The sequence below is a fragment of the Cutaneotrichosporon cavernicola genome (assembly GCF_030864355.1).
Source record: "Cutaneotrichosporon cavernicola HIS019 DNA, chromosome: 6".
In the NCBI taxonomy this organism is placed as follows: Eukaryota; Fungi; Basidiomycota; class Tremellomycetes; order Trichosporonales; family Trichosporonaceae; genus Cutaneotrichosporon; species Cutaneotrichosporon cavernicola.
In genome coordinates, this window is record NC_083398.1 from 1,865,409 (window position 1) to 1,881,522 (window position 16,114).

The window sequence follows — 16,114 nt, forward strand, 5'->3', positions numbered from 1 at the left end:
GGTGACGCGCCCAAAGGTCAGGTGAGTGGTGCACATGACTAGACTACGAGGACAGCCGATGCGAGGCGAGACGCTGGTATGGACGACGTGGGTGCCCCTCTACTCCCTCACAGACGAGAGGCAGATGGACAAGCGGAGTGCTCATTCAATGTCAGAAAACAACGCTACCGAGCGCCCCTGCGTCATGAGACGTATGTGGGAAGAGGCTCTGCTAAATGAGGAATGAGGAATGGAGTGCCTCCGTGTGCTATCCGTCGTCTGTGCTAGCTGTGCTGCGCCAGACAGTGTCGTCTAAAAGTTAGTTTGCTCCACCCGTCGGCCTAGTTATTAATTGCTGCCCCGGTTGCCGTCGTCAAGCTGCACCAAGATAAACATGGCTCCATCCGTACAACCTTCTACAACTGCACATGCTGTCTAGTAAAGCACACTTACACAACTACCTGAACGGCCCGTCGAAGCTAGAGTCACTCACAAACGTGATCGCGCTCTCGCTCAGTCCCGTTCCACTCGCGCGTCTCGTGATATGTCCTGGCTTCTCAAACCCTCTGAACGAGTCGGCGTCGGCGGCCGGCACGCCATAACTCACGCTCTGCTTGCGCCCGAGCGTCGGGCTGAGCGACAGCGTGTTGAAGCTGCTCACGAACAGCGGGTTGCCTGGCGTACGCTGCTGCTGGTCCTCGCGCTCCTCGTATGACCCCGGGGTGCGGGGCGCAAACGTCGGTGCCGATGTCGTGATCGAGAGCCCGACAAAGCTGCGTCCGCGCTTCGGACCGCCCGATGAAGATACCGGCGATCCAACCGACCCCAAGGATGACGCCGAGGATGCCGAAGACGCCATGGCAAAGTCGTGGGCCAGCGGGTGGTTCCTTGCTTCCGGAGAGCGGAGAGGGTCGGTAACCTCGCCCTTGCCGGCGCGCTGAGCGGGTGTGGGTCCAGAAGGAGCAGGTCTCTCCTCCCCGATCGTTGCCATGGATGAGAAGCCGCCGGCGGCGCCAAACTCGTAGTCGTCAAATGCCTCGCTGAGCTCACGCTCTTCGCGCATTTCAGCGTCGGGGTCGACGGGCTCGAGGCCCTCGATCCACACGCGTCTCTGGTAGGGGTCATATTCGCCCTCCTCGCTCAGTCCCAGACCGCCCCACGACGCGGGCGTCTCGTCCTCCTCGCCCGCCATCATGAGCTCGGTATCGCAGCCTAGGCATGTACCGAGATTCTCCCACAGCGAGACGCTGTGCTGGCGTACGGCATCGCGCGCCAGCTCAACCCAAGGGTAGTCTTCGCATTCGGCACGGTCGACGGTCGTGAGGTGCGCGTAGAACTCTGACCAGTTCCACTCGTGCACGTCAATGTCCTTCCAGTTCGGGCGCAGAGGACCTTCAGGGAATGTCTGTTGCAGAAGGGCGAGGAGCTGGGTGTTGCGGGGGTTTTCAAAGAGCTCCTTGACCTCGGCTGGTCGGTTGTGGAAGGGAAGGTGTACCCCAGCGTCCATCTCGACGTACTTGACTGGCTCCAGGGCGATCGGTTCGGGTTCGGCATGCACGGCGCCCCCGGCCATGACATTCTTGAACGAGCCCGTAGACTTACGTCTACGGTTGCGCCCGGGCGTTACCGAACCCGAGTCGGACGCCGCAACAGGGGCCATGATTCCACGACCGAGCCCCATGATTTCTTCGGGCGAGAGTTGGGGTGCGTTCTGTAGTTGCGTCAAGCCAGTGCCGACACCCACGAGCCCTCCAGTCGGGGTGATCTGTGCGGCCGTGAGATCGGGATTCGAAGCCTCACGCCTGAGCGTCGTCATGGGGCTGATGGGGCTCATCCCGCCAAACGATGCGCCCGCAAACGAACGCTTGCGCGCTGGCTGTGGTGGGGAGGATGCAGAGACCGCCACAGATGCGAGCGACGAGCAAGATTGCGAGGACCTGACGTTAGCTTGGTCGAGCTATTAGCGTACTTGCGCAACGGTTGGTCAGGACTCGATGGCGCCTTGACGAGTAGAAGGCGGGTGGTGGTGTCGCTCACGTCCGACGAGTTGGTTCCCCGCCGGCTGGTAAAGGCAAAGTCGCGCCCGCTCAAAGACCTGGAGAGGCTGTTGGCGCTGCCCGAGCGACTGAGGCTACTCGGGGTTATGCTTTGTGGAGAGGTAGAGACAGCCCACGACTTGGTCTTAATGACGTCGCTCTCGGGGGAGAGTGAGGAGAATGTCTGGAGAGGGGAGAGCGCGTTTATGCGTGGGCGCGATGCCGAGGCGCGCGGTGGCGAGTGAGTGTTGATGGGTCGCGACATGGTGAACGCGGGTAAGATGTCAAGAAGCAAGAGTCTGAGGTGTGTTGCTGATAAGCCCGATAATGAGTGTTCTCTGTTTTGATGGGCAAGATGCAAAATGCAAGGGTGGCAAGGAGTCAAGGTGGAGAGAGAGAGAGAGCGAGAGAGAGAGTGAGAGAGAGAGAGGAGATAAGAAGAGGAGCCAAAGGAAGGTTGAATGTTGAATGTTGGATGTGTGATGCGTGGGAAGATGATGAGGATCGTGTAGAGGTGACTTTGTTAGTCTCTCTTGAGTGTGTGGTTGCATTCCAGTGACGCCAGCGTCTTAGCGTTCAGCTTGGAGCGTCTTTTGAGTACAACCTGTACCGGCTGTACCATCTACCAGGATATATCGTGCTGTACGAGTTGACTGGTCTGGACTTTGACCAGTAGGTATATGTAGTCATGTGGTAGGAGGCCTGCGGATATAGGCTTCATGTCCACCTTGCTTGGAAGTTTCCTGTCGTGGTGACGTTTACAACCAAAACTCCACGTACCCCACTGCCATATTCCGCAGCGGCGTTCCCACGGCCTTTGCCACACGTGCCATCACTCCTCCCATCACAACACGTGGATGGAACACACGGCTGCATCGAACACATGGAACATGGAACACGGAACATGGAAAGTGAAAGCAGCAATCTAGCAATCTAGCAATCTAGCAATATACAATTTAGACAATCGAGACCATCATTCTAGACGAACCAGCCCCCAGAAAACTATTGAATGGGATATATTGCAGTTACCATGGTTGTGGCAGTGCCGACTTCTGGGGTTAGGGTAGGGGGTTGGGGGTGAAATGACATCACAAACTGCCAAGTGAGGGCAACTGAGACAAACCGCGGCGGGTGGATTGGTGACATCATAGTGGCAGCATCATTCAGGTTACCTGAATCGCAGCCGCTATGTTTGGTTCCGCCGTCGTCAGGCAGCTTCCGGTGTATTAATACCTACGCGGCCCAGATTATCATCACAAAGAGTTCCGCGGTATTGCTGTGACCTGGAGTGGGAAGCGTGGTGCGTATGCAGGGTTGGGATGGTCAGGATGTGTGTGAGCAGAGACTTCAGACTTGCATGGGTGGATGTTACAGCTGTGGGCCTGTGGGGTAGGAGATGATTACCCTTCGGTGCACAGACCGACCAGACTACTTTGTGGGGCAGAGCGGCACAAGTAAAAGTAACTGACCTTGGCTTGGTTCAGTTTTGGAGATCTGGTTTTTCGAACAACATTCCACCAACTCTGCATTGGAGGTTGCAAGCAATTAAGACTGATGGTATTCACTTGGCAATTCAAATAGAGGCATGATATCAGCAGAGAATCAGCAGATAATCAGCAGAATGAACTCAAGGAATTATTGGCGTGTTGAATGTATTGATGGCGTGGGCAACCTTGCCATCCAATCTTATGGGAGTAGACGAGTTAAGGAATGTTTTGATAAACTCAAGGGTCTACGACCATTGCCGACTATAAAATATATAATTGCCTCCGCACTGGGATCGCGGGAGCTTTCTCTTGGCTCTGAAAGCTGTGCTGATTCAAAATCCTGGGTCAAAGGGTAATGGGAAAAATAGAATCAGGGGATTAGCCAGGATACCTTGAGTATTCACCGAGGCAAGACCCTTAGAGTAGTAGAGATGAGTGGTGGGAGAGGTCGAAAGAGATTCAGGGAGTCATGGTTTCAGGGTGTAATTCTGTAACCCCGTAAATCGCATGGAAAGGGCGATGGGGCATAAATAGCTATATAGATAAATGGACCCAGACTGTAGGAGGCTCAAAAGTAGTCAGGGATCAGGGAACCCAGCCTTGGAGTACTGCAGTTGCTCCTTAATGTTTTTGTATTCCCCCGAGGGCCGAGGGCTGAGGGATGAGGGCTGAGGGCTCACCTCTTGCACTCAGCCCCTGCCGAGCAAGGGGTATGACACTTTCTCCAAGCTCCCTTCTTCTGGCCTCCAGATGCCCACTGCCACCCCTTGGGCTCCCGCTACTCTCAATTCCCAACTGGCAACCCACTTCTTCCTCATTGAATTCACGTGTATCGTCGCCCGTCGCACACCATTGCTTTTAGCCAAAGGGAGATGGCCGGAACATTTCCTCTGCGTAACATTGCGTTGCGTTGGGGATTTGGGCATGGCTTCAAGCATGGACCTGGGACCTGTGGCTTGAGGTACGACCAGAACCCAAGATGATATTTGGGAAAAGGCAAAGGATCCAAGGACCTGCTGCGTACACGTACACATGTACCCAACCCTCAGGCCCAAGGAACTATGCGCCGTGTGGTGTGGTACGTGTGGTAACATGGCAGTGCGCATCATCGTGCCGTTCAACGTAGGGGCCCGCGTGCCGGGGACCGAGATCTTGGGCTTGGGCGGGCTGGCCAGTCACCGGAGCTTCCGATGTGGATGGAGCAAGGTCGGACGCAACGGTGCTGCCGTAAAATTCACCGGGACGGCGTCACTGCACTTGGGCCTTTGGGTTTGAATGCCTTTGCTTTTTTTTATCGGCTTACTCCGCCTGTAAACTTCCTCAAGTCTAGAGCTCTAAACTTGGCCTGGTGAAGCTTGCATCAGCAACTGGACCTGGGACCTGGGTTAGTTATACAGGCATTGCAACCAACCAACACCAAAACAGACGGTAGATTGAATTCGGCAGGCACACTGGTCGTCCTGTTGCATGCCATGTATGTCTCACCCAATTACCCTCTTACCCTCTGCTCTGAGCTGAGCTTGTAAGGGTTTGGTTTACCCGCCTGTCATGCACATGTGATGCATTATTCATTCAGACTAGCTGCCTTGGCTTGTACCCAGGTTCCAAGTATTCTGTCACTTTTGACTGTTCTCGTACCGTACACTAACCGCTGTTAACCTATGACACTTTGCCAGCTGGCCAGCCCGCTTGGGTTCAGAGTGCATAGGAGAATGACAAACTACCCCTTCACTAGACAAACCCTTTTAGCATCACCAAGCACCATAGCAACATGTAACAAATATCTTTGAGCCGTACTCTTTTATCAACAACCTTCCCCCCACCCCCACCCCAATCCTCCATCTTGATTACTACCCGACTGCTGTGTCTTGCTACCTACATCGTCATGTCGTTCTAACTTGACATTGACTCTTATAATACATACCTCAAATCACTCCTCCCATTCGATTGCCACCTGGCCGCCACCACCCCCACCCCTCCCCCCACTCTACTCCCTACTCTTCCCTCTCATTCCATTACTCGTCTTTCGCAATTGCGCCCCCGGTAAATCCCCTGATCAAACGGGAACGCTTGGAATATCACGCCTCCTATCGATCCTATCCTCTCAACGACCTCTCCTCGTTCCCTCCGCCCTACGCCTCTACCTTGGTCAAGCTCAATTTGCGAGCCTGAACTTGGCCAACTCGGGTCAGCACTTGAGGTTCAAGTAAAGAAAAATAGCTGTTCGGCCGAGTTGGCTCCTGAACAGGTCGACGCCTCCTTTGCACACCTTTGGCCTTTGCAAGCCACCCATCAACCTTTTACCCTTTGGCTTCCTAGTTCTCGGCCTCTTGACCTCCCCAGGGGCGGCGACCACCACCACCACCACCTCTACCACACCACACCACACCACACCACACCACGTTACCTTACCTTTGCCCCATCTCTCCCCACGTTGGTCCGGGCCCTTCGACTACGTTGGCCCCGACCCTCCCCCCGCGACTCGCAACAAGTGTCCGCTGTGTTGTGGTGGTATCGGTCGGGCCAGTCGAGTTTGTCAATCACCGTTGGAACGGCTACTGGTTTGAGCCAACGATTTGACCCAAAGGGCTCAAAGGAGACTCAAAGGACGGACCCCTGCCGCCTCAGCCGCCCGAGAGACCCGGCGTTCCTCCCTCCCTTTCCACCTCCCCTCCCTCCTTCCCTCCCCGGCCTCCTCCCCCTTCTGCCCCGACCATTCAATTCGCCTTGCCCAACGCCCAGCCAGCGCCCAGCACCAAGCGCGCCCATTTACTTCCCATCTGGTTCATCCCATTTCTAGCCGCCGCTTTACCATCGCATCCATCATCAACCATTCACCACTGCATCCATCTTCATCTTCATCTTCATCGCTACTTTGTCATTGCAACCTCAGTCTCCCCACCTAGTGCCAGAGACACATCCAAGTCATTTGTATCTTCGCCGCCCACCTAATTGCCAGGACGCTTAAATCCCGACTCGACCTTGTCTTAGGATCTGAGACATTGAGCTTGTCCAAGCACAATTGCCTCTCTCTCTAAACCCACACGTCGCCGACACCCACTTCGCTAGTTTACCAGTTCGCTTGTTCGCTGCATTCTCGGCTCCACACGCCGACGTCGAGCAACCCTCCCACAGACACACACACTCGCTCTCTATCTATCTATCTCTCTCTCTCTCTCTCTCCTCCCCCCCCCCCCCCTCCCCTCCCTATTTGTTTCCAAGGAACCTTTAAGGCCGTCGCGCGTCAAAGCGGCACCGTGCATCGCGCATCTTTTGAGCCGATCCTATCGCGTCGGATTCCCCGCCCATCCTGCTCATCTTTCCTTCGCCTCCACCCTTCGGCTCTCTCCTTCGTTGCCGGCAATCCTCACTGTCGACTCTCTCCACCTGTGATACTCCTCATCCCCATACCTTTGATAACGCCAAAAGGTGAGTTGAAAGCCTCTCTCGCATCTTTTGTTGCTAACAAACCAGAGCGCAGACAGTGCCTGCATCCCATCTTTCCATGTCCGGAGTGACATACGGCCATCCCGGCGCCAATGGCGGCGAGTACGTCTTTGTCGCACCCAACGGCCAACAGATGGCCTACGCGCAGCCAGGACAAGGCGTTGGCATCCCAGGTGCTATGCCACCCCAGCTTGTACAGCAGCAGTCAGCCGGTACATACATGACAACCGGCGGACCGTCCATGCGCAAGACTGTGGAAGGTATCCCCCAGATCCACGTCCAGCAGCAACTGGCTCAGCAGCAACAGCAACAACAACACACGGTACAACAGACGCCGTCGATGGTCGGAGGTGGTGTGCCAATGGCTACAGCGCACTCGGTTCCACTATTGCAGCACCATTTTCCAGTCCAGACCGGCCCACCTGCCCAGGCTTATCCCCCAGGTGTGGGTGTGCCCCTCGAGTACTATCAGACTGCGCTCCACCCACAACAGACTGTTGGCTTCCCCCATTTGACGGCTACCCACGTGCCCGACTTCCGGTTCGGCGGCCCCCAGTATGTCGTTGAATCTAACTGGCATGGCGAGGGCGAGTGGGACGGCGAATACGAAGAGAATGGTGGGGCAGTCCTTTACGGAAACCTCGAGGTGAGTGGTTGAGGGCCCAGTGGCGTAAACAAGGTTCAGGAGGCGCATCTCCTAACTCTATTGCAGGTTAAGCACCGGCGGCGGACTACTCCAGAGCAGCTCAGAGTCTTGGAGCACTACTTCAGCATCAACCCTCGGCCAGACAACCAGCTGCGCGAATTCTTGGCTGGCGAATTGGGCATCACCAAACGCAATGTTCAGGTGTGGTTCCAAAATCGGTTAGTCGCGCAACTCTGTCACAATGTACAGGGCTAAAAGCTAACTTTGTTTAGTCGTGCCAAGATCAAGAACCAGGAGAAGGCTAGAGAGGCGGCCGCGCAAGAGGCAAAAAACAAGGAGGCTGCGGCGGCGGCGGCGGCCGTGACTGCCAACTCGAGCGACAGCACGGCTGGCACCAAGACCGAACCAGCTACTCCTGAAGAAGTGAACAACAGCATTAGCAGCCTTCCCTCGCATCAACTACCAGTAACCCCTAGTGGCCGAAGCCACGTTTCTATCCCGTCAGTAAGCGCGCAGTCGACACCGACCCGCCCAACATCATCCTCTGGTGCGCAACGCCATCTCAACCCCACTCTTAGTGTCGACAAGGTGGCCATGGGGCGTCGTGTCTCTCTAGCTGGTGGCGACGTCGCCTCCATTGAGACATGGGCTAGGCAACGAAGGCAGCAGCTTGCGACGACGCTCAACACGTCGTCGTCGGCGTCGCCTGCCAATTCCCCCATGGGAATGGCTGCGGCAGCGCGCCGGAGCAGCCAGCCGTATCCGACCCAGATCATTACCCACCATGAGGATATTGTGACGCCGTCGCGGTCTGCACTACCGAGCCCAAAGGTCTCTCCTAATGGGCGGATGCCGCAGCAGCTCTTACTCACGGCGATGCGCAACAACACGATGCGTCGTGCCTCAATGCCTGGCGGGGCGCAGTTAATCTCTGTTACGACTTTTACGCCTCCTCGCACGATCAACACCCATCCTGTTGGCAGTAACTCGACTCGTGAGCTCAGCCCAATAAAGGACCAGGACCACGACTCGGACATTGACCCAGCTCTGCGCACGTCCGGCGCGGGTGTTGGGGTGTTCGTCACACCACCGGGCATAGACCAATCGCTGCTGAACATGCAGCACGACTCGCAGCTGCAGTACCAGCTTAACCCCAGCGACATGCCGTTCTCGCCCAACTCGCCCTTGCCAAACCCTGGCTTCACGTTTGGTGGTACGCCGTCCGGGCCGATCAACAACGACAATAGCGTATACACATCCATGTCGACGACGCCCGTGCTCTCGAACTCTACCGTGGACCCGAACCACGCACTCTTCATGGCTCTGCAGCGCGGTCGCCTGGCTTCTTTGGCGTCTGTCCACTCGGTCGCGAGCAATGCGACCGACGCGACCTCTACGTGCGATGGCAGCGATGGCGACTGGGCACCGCTTAATCCGCCCGGGTTCGACCCAGACCTCCGTCGCGCGTCTGCACCTGCGGACCTGCTCCACAACATCGGCCTCCTGGGTATCTCGTCTGCTGGTTCGCAGGCCATGAGTCAGGTCTCGTCAGCGAACAGCACGCAGAGCATGACCATGCGCCCATCGCCCCTGGCGTCGTACAATCAGGGCTATGACCAGCAGCACATGCAGATGACCTCATCAACACCTACGCTGGGCGGTGGCCCGTACATCCCAACGCACGAAACCTCGCCGTCGACCGTGACCGGCTCGAACGCGCCCAGTGAGGGCCCGTCGCCATCCGCTCTCCACTCGCACACCACGATGTTCGGCGGGCCTACGCTCATGCCCCCTCCCCCACTCCCTCAGCGACAGACATACACGACGCTGCCGCAGTTTGAGTTGGAGGCGGTTCCCGACCTGCCCGAGCCCTCGGCATACACGCTCCCTTCCGAGGGCAATGACAGCCTTAGCGACTTTGACCTGGGCTTTGACTTCAGCTCTGACGACAAGGACCAGTTTTCATTCCTGGCCGACCTCTCTGGTGGTGACGACCCCATCAACGTTATCGTATAATATCATACCCGAACCTTGCGTTAGACGCACCATGACAAACTCTCATGCCCGGACCATCATCATTGTTGGGATTAGTGAATGCATACACGCCATGCAGTTGTACCATGCTGTGACCCGGTTGGGATGGTGATTGGCTGAGCTAGTGGTGTGACTGACCATTCAAACCATTCAAACCATTCAAACCATTCAAACCCCCCAGCGCCACTAACCTTGGTGACCCCGAGTAAAACTGTAGAATCCGTGTATTCAGCGCCACCGGCTTCTGTTAATCATGACGCCGTGAGGCTTTCCAATTCCAATTCCAAGAATCCAGTTCCAGAATCCGTCCGTCCACTTTGGAGGGATGCCCGTCGGGCGGCTCTCGCCGCTGGCCGCTCGCCGCTCGCCGTTAGCCGTTCCGAGTCCCTCAAAACGCCACGACACAGGACATGTTTCCCGGAACCTCCGCATTCAATCGCCCAATCTCCCGATCTTCCTTGCCGCCTTGCGGCGATGCAACATGAGCTTGTCGTCGACGTCAGCGACAGTTTCTCAGATCTGCCTGGGAACATGAGCGATCGTCCTTCCCTTAACCCTGCCCTGCCTGAGCGAGGGTGAAGATCTGCCCGAAAGATCTGCAAACGCCGGTGCGTCCTCGTGCCGAGTGGAACAATCGGGGACTGGGGCCTGGCGGACAAGCTGGGAAAGCTGGGTCAAGCTGAGACAAGCTGAGACAAGCTGAGACAAGCTGGGACAATGATGCAACTTCATGGACGGGTGGCTCGAGGACAGCCAGTAGCCAGAGAGAGTGAGGCTCCCTCGCTTTGGACGCGCTTGGCCCCGCTTTGCGCGCCTTGCGTCTCTTCATCTCCTGATGTCCCGGCGCTATCGCTTACACGGAGTCGTTCACCGCGCTCTTCCTCTATCCTATACCCACTACCCTCCACCCACTACCCACTCCCGCACCCATGCTGATGCTACTGACAATGCATACCCTCTCACGCGGCTCTCGCGGCTCACGCCGCTCACACCGCCCACACCGCTCACACCGCTCACGCCGCTACAATTAAACACGGTGGTACACGTCCTTGGGGCTGAGACCGGCCTGGCCACGCTTCTTGTTGGCGTTGCCCCAGGCCTTGATGCGGATGCTCTCAATCTCGATAAAGCCCGAGGTGGCGGTCGGCTCAAAGCCACCAAGCTCGTCCATCGACGAAAACTTGGCGTCGTAAAGGCCCTCGTCAGCGTCACGGCCCTGGACGATGACGTTGCCCTTGTAGACGGCGAGGCGGACGATACCGTTAACCGTCTTCTGCGAGGCAGGGATGGCGGCGCGAACAAAGTCGCTCTCGGGCGAAAAGTAGAAGCCGTTGTAGAGAATCTTGGACAGCTCAATGGTAATGAACTGGTCACGGAGGGCGCGGACGTTGCGGTCAAGCGTCATGCCCTCGAGGTCCATGTGGGCAACACGGAGGATGGTGGCGCCAGGCGACTCGTAGCAGCCACGCGACTTGACGCCAATGAAGCGGTTCTCCACAATGTCGACACGGCCAACACCGTTACGGCGAGCGCAGGCGTTGAGCGAGAGGAAGATCTCAACCGGGTCAGTAACAACAGTGCCGTCCTTGGGGTAGGTGACCTTGGTGGGGAGACCCTTGGTGAACTCGATCTGGACGAGCTCGGGAACGTCGGGCGCCTTCTGGGGCGACGTGGTGAGCTTCCACATGTCGTCGGGGGGAGTGGTGTCGGGGTCCTCGAGAATACCGGCCTCGTAAGAGATGTGGAAGAGGTTCTCGTCGGTCGACCAGGGCTTGGCCTGCGTCTGGGTGACGGGGATACCCTTCTCCGCAGCGTACTCGATGAGCGCCGAGCGACCAGCGAAGCGGTTGTAGAACACGGGGTCGCGCCAAGGAGCAACGACCTTGATCGAAGGGTCGAGGCCGTAGAAGGCAAGCTCGAAGCGGACCTGGTCATTGCCCTTGCCAGTGCAACCGTGCGAGACAAAGTCGCAGCCCTCACGCTTAGCGACCTCCATCATGCCGCGGGCAATGACGGGACGAGCAAGCGACGTGCCGAGAAGGTAGACGCCCTCGTAGATGGCGTTGGCCTGGACGGCGGCTGGGCATTAGCATTTGGTCTGTCTAACTCGGAACAAGTTGGTATGGGCCGCGCACAAGCCGCGCGTTGTGACTCGAATGAGTCACCCGTTGCACGCCTCCCCTCGTCGGCCCCCTCTTATCGGCCCTTATCGGGTCGCACACTCGCACACTCCCTCGTTCGACTCAGATACTCACGGTAGATGAGCTCCTCGATGAACTCCTTCTTGAGGTCCTCGAGGAAGAAGCCGACGGCACCGCAGTCCATGGCCTTCTTGCGCGCAGCCTCAAAGTCCTCCTCCTGGCCAACGTCGGCCATGAAGGCAGCGACCTCGTAGCCCTCGTCAATGAGCCATGCGAGGATGCACGAGGTGTCTAGAGTCAGCGGGTGTTAGTGGCCTAAGAGTAGCGCACTGCGCGCAGCGCGTCGTGTAGTGCGAAGAGCACAGCGTAACGACGAGCCACGAGCCACGAGCGACAAGCTTCCACTCAGTACCTACCGAGACCACCAGAGTAGGCGAGGAGAACCTTTCCCTTCTTGTCAGCGGGCATGATGAATTGTTTTGGATGAGTGGATGGAGAGAGAAGAATGGCCCTTCTTAGCGGGGTATTATCTCTTGTTTGATGGTTGGTTGGCTGCTCATTTTTCTGTGGCTGCGGCCTGCCACTATCGACTCAATCCCTCGCCGGCGCGGATCAACACAATACAGTTAATCCTAATTTGGTGCATTAAGAGGGGATTAGCGGAATCAATATTGATTTGGCCCGGGGAAAGTCGGTAGTTACCGGGCCGATGTTCGGATGCCGTCTTGTTGAGGCGATAACGGCGGAATGTAGCAGTGTGGCGGTGAGGAGAAGTGAGGGGGGCACTCAAACCAGGCTTTCAAGATGAGAGACTGCATGACTCTGATTCTGCGGATCTACGGATAAGAGCGTGAGAGTGGTGAGGGCGTGAGGTGGCGACCTCAATCAGCTCAAACATCGACCTTGTCAATACACTTGGTGACTTGCAGCCATCTTGATGCCTACGGCTATACATCATGATATTCCCAACTTGCTCCCACGGTCTGGTCCCCGTCCGCTGCTGCAATACCTTGAATTAATTGAATTTTACAGCTTGTTGTCATCCTGCAGTCGTTGCTCACAACCACCATGTCTCACTTTGCTGCACTTTTAAGCGGCTGTGCCTGCTTCCACGTGGATGTGGAGGTCGAGGGTGGAGGTCTGCGAATTTGCCACCAAAGCCCAAAGTCAACAACACCCATCCACCATGCCCGCAGAACGCACGACCCGCACCAAACCCAGGGCGAAGACGTACGCGCTCCCTCCGATCGCTGGGGCTGGCGACGACGCGGACGTTCACGCGGCACGTACAGTCACGGTTGGAGCGATTGAAGACAAGGAAGGGAAAGGGGAAGGGGAAGAGGATGCGCCGGTGGACAAGGTGAAGAGCGCCAAGAAGAAGGGCAAGAAGACGGCGGGAATTGTTTACATCTCCCGCTTGCCGCCTGGGATGACACCGCATAAGGTGCGGCATCTTATGGCCAAGTGGGGTGAAGTGGGGCGGGTTTATGCGCAGCGGCGCGATGGTGAGTGTCCCTCCACCTAGAAAATGCTAATACCAGCCGTGACGGGGTATAATCCCGACCACCATAAGAAGAAGGAGAGGCATAAGAGTGCAGACTTCACCGAGGCTTGGGTCGAGTTTCTGGATAAGAGCGTGGGGAAGACCGTGGCGCAGATGTTGAATGCGCAAGTCATTGGAGGGAAGAAGGGTGATCGGTGAGTTTGGAGAGAAAGTGATGGCAGGGCTGACATAAGATGGCGCGACGATATTTGGACAATGCGATACCTCTCCGGTTTCAAGTGGGAGATGCTGGGTGAACAGGTCGCATACGAGCGGCAGGTACACCAGTCGCGCGTGCGGGCCGAGATGCAGCGCTCGCGCACCGAGCAGAACGCGTACCTCCAGAACGTCGAGCTTGCGCGCGTGCTCAAGAAGCGCGCGGATCGGGCCGAAGAGAAGCAGGAGGGGGCCAAGGAGGGGCCCAAGGAGAAAGAGAAGGACAAGGGCAAGGACAAGGCGAAGCGCGCGTACCGCCAACGCGAAGTTGTGGACAAGGCGCACGGGCTCGCGGCCAAGGGAATGGACGATGTGCTGGGGAGCTTGTTCTAGATTCTTATGTATTACCTCTGGTTCACTTATCCGTCATCGCGCCATACGGGTCACCCTCGAGTGGGGAGTGAGTCTTCCGAGCGCTCGCTCACCGAACCGCGGAGGTCCAATGTGGGTGATCGTGTGAGGCAGGTGCTGAGCTGAAGCCAAGGCAGCATTCACTCAAGTCACTGACAAGGGCATCTTCACGCTGGAGCTGGAGGATGCATGTGGATGCCTGGGCTGTCCCAAACGTGATGGCGTACGTCAACGCATGTCGGTGCTTGAAACATGTTTAAGTCGAGACCCTCCATCTTATCGACGGCAATGACAGGGTCGGAGCGGAGGAAGGTAGGGGTCAGTAGACGTCGGCGCGGCACGTTAGATATCATGAAAGAGAGTACATCGAGAAGCATGTGCGCTGTAAGAGGAAAGCTACCCTTGTTTGAACCCGCCGCCTTGTGTTGCGAGTTTCTTGCGTTCGTAGAACGCGTCGACTCGTGATGCGCCCAACTGTTTGTCAGCTGCAAACTCCCAACCGAAGCTGACTCACGTTCACGATACGCGGACACCCGTCGCGGTCCTTCTCGAGCCGCGTGCACTCTACGCAATAGTATGCGTCCGAAACAGCTGGTGTCAGCTTACTCACGAACGGGGGTTAGCTGGAGGTTCTGCACACGCTGGGTTGTGCGTTGACTTCCGCTGAGTCATCACTCACCATGCGATCCACAGACGACACACCGCGTCCCGCCCTGCCCGAACGCGCACTGGTCGCAGATGTGCACGAGTGTCATGGGTCGCACGAACGAGTCACACACAGGGCTGGCGTCAGCTCTTGTACAGGCTCGGGCTGGAGGGGGAAGGTGAGGAAGGTTGGATAATGGGGAGCAAGGGTGTCCAGCGACACGAGCCGCGCGTCACTTGCTGCACTGTAGCTTGACAATGTCCCTCACGATGGAGGCGACGCTGAAAGGACAACTCACCACTTGCCATCGCACTTCTCGCAGACGCGCCCGATAGCGACGCCAGGTTGCCGGCGGCACATGAGGAGATCTGTCATCAGCTCGATTCACGACAGTGGCTAGCTGCGCCGGGACGTACCAGTGTGGTGCTTGGACTGGTGTCAGCTGGATCTCAAGGTGTGAGCTCACCATTTTTCAAATTAGCAAAATGTGGAAAGTGTGGAAGGTGGATGAGACAAGAGTACAAGAGAGCAACAAGATATGTTGACGCAGGAGGTTATGACTTTGGCTGAGCCACCGGAGTGTATCCGATCTCCGAATGCTCTCCTTAAATAACACCTCAAAGACCAACTTTCGTCCTCACCATAGCTCAGTTGGTAGAGCGTCGGACTGTAATTGGTTACTGCCTTTCGATTGAGAGGTTCTACATCCGCAGGTCCTGTGTTCGACTCACAGTGGTGAGATTCCTTTTTGATTTTGGTGGGTCAGCTGGGTGGTTGACTGGGGTTCCAGGCGAGCATCAGAAGCTGCGAGTCGGCTGAGCGATCGCGCATCGGGTCTTGATGCTCCTATCTGATGGGAGTGATCGCGTCGATGGTGCCGGGTCTGATGTACACATCCTTCTGGGCTATCAAACTTGATGACCGACTTTGGCAATCGAGGGGAAGGATCGTGGTAGCACCCAAAGGATAGCATAGTCCGGTCCAGGACCAGTCGACCCTCGGCGATGTCGGAGGGCAACTTCCATATTCCACCGACTTGGTTATAGATCATCCCATTTGCTCTGACCTTGCTACGTGGCGTTGGTGAAGATGAGTTCTCTGCGTTGTGTGGATCGGTACTAAAGAGTAATACAACATTCGAGAGAGCAACGACCGAGACGTCATGGGAAAGCGAGATGTGTCGCAATACGGGGAACCTTCCAGCCCATACTCCGGTTCACGTTCTCCCCGTTATCTCAGAGTCGCAGCTGTCATCGTCGCACAAACAATCGTACTAAAGGCCTACGCGAGTACGCCACTGGAGTCCAGATGCATCGTTTAGGTCTACCCACGGCCCCCAAAGCAAGACCATGTTGGTGCTCGTGCAGCACTAACTGAGGACTCTAGACCAACTTTTCGTTCCGGCATCTTTGTAGATAATATATCTCCACTGTCTGACCTGTTAGTAGGCTCTGTGGGTATGCAGACAGGACAAGCTCGGATGAGACGTTTGCGGGAACGGAGCGCGATCGATTGCTTATCGAGCGCTGTCAACTTTGTCCCATCCAAATCCGCAATCCGCACCGCGCTTAGCCGCGGTTAGTCGCGA

At 56.7% G+C, this 16,114-nt stretch overlaps 5 protein-coding genes across 5 annotated transcripts; 2 read left to right on the forward strand and 3 right to left on the reverse strand.

Annotated features, from left to right (window-relative positions):
- Positions 1 to 436: 436 nt before the first annotated feature.
- CcaverHIS019_0607230 (uncharacterized protein) lies at positions 437 to 2,280 on the reverse strand (the record flags this gene model as incomplete). The annotated part of the gene is made up of 2 exons (XM_060603212.1): positions 437 to 1,916; positions 1,949 to 2,280. 2 exons carry the CDS (start codon positions 2,278 to 2,280, stop codon positions 437 to 439), a joined length of 1,812 nt encoding a protein of 603 aa, XP_060459529.1.
- A 4,727-nt stretch (positions 2,281 to 7,007) lies between these two features.
- On the forward strand, positions 7,008 to 9,611 carry CcaverHIS019_0607240 (uncharacterized protein; the record flags this gene model as incomplete). Its single annotated transcript, XM_060603213.1, has 6 exons — positions 7,008 to 7,595; positions 7,662 to 7,813; positions 7,868 to 8,018; positions 8,072 to 8,142; positions 8,174 to 8,589; positions 8,641 to 9,611. 6 exons carry the CDS (start codon positions 7,008 to 7,010, stop codon positions 9,609 to 9,611), a joined length of 2,349 nt encoding a protein of 782 aa, XP_060459530.1.
- A 1,045-nt stretch (positions 9,612 to 10,656) lies between these two features.
- Positions 10,657 to 12,238, reverse strand: ARG1 (uncharacterized protein; the record flags this gene model as incomplete). The annotated part of the gene is made up of 3 exons (XM_060603214.1): positions 10,657 to 11,708; positions 11,885 to 12,061; positions 12,187 to 12,238. The coding sequence occupies 3 exons, from the start codon at positions 12,236 to 12,238 to the stop codon at positions 10,657 to 10,659; spliced, it is 1,281 nt and encodes a 426-aa protein (XP_060459531.1).
- Positions 12,239 to 12,956: 718 nt separating this feature from the next.
- ESF2 (uncharacterized protein) lies at positions 12,957 to 13,862 on the forward strand (the record flags this gene model as incomplete). The annotated part of the gene is made up of 3 exons (XM_060603215.1): positions 12,957 to 13,275; positions 13,312 to 13,468; positions 13,508 to 13,862. 3 exons carry the CDS (start codon positions 12,957 to 12,959, stop codon positions 13,860 to 13,862), a joined length of 831 nt encoding a protein of 276 aa, XP_060459532.1.
- Positions 13,863 to 14,276: 414 nt separating this feature from the next.
- ini1 (uncharacterized protein) lies at positions 14,277 to 14,995 on the reverse strand (the record flags this gene model as incomplete). Its single annotated transcript, XM_060603216.1, has 6 exons — positions 14,277 to 14,354; positions 14,395 to 14,471; positions 14,560 to 14,663; positions 14,825 to 14,894; positions 14,943 to 14,958; positions 14,993 to 14,995. The coding sequence occupies 6 exons, from the start codon at positions 14,993 to 14,995 to the stop codon at positions 14,277 to 14,279; spliced, it is 348 nt and encodes a 115-aa protein (XP_060459533.1).
- Between the last annotated feature and the right edge of the window lie 1,119 nt (positions 14,996 to 16,114).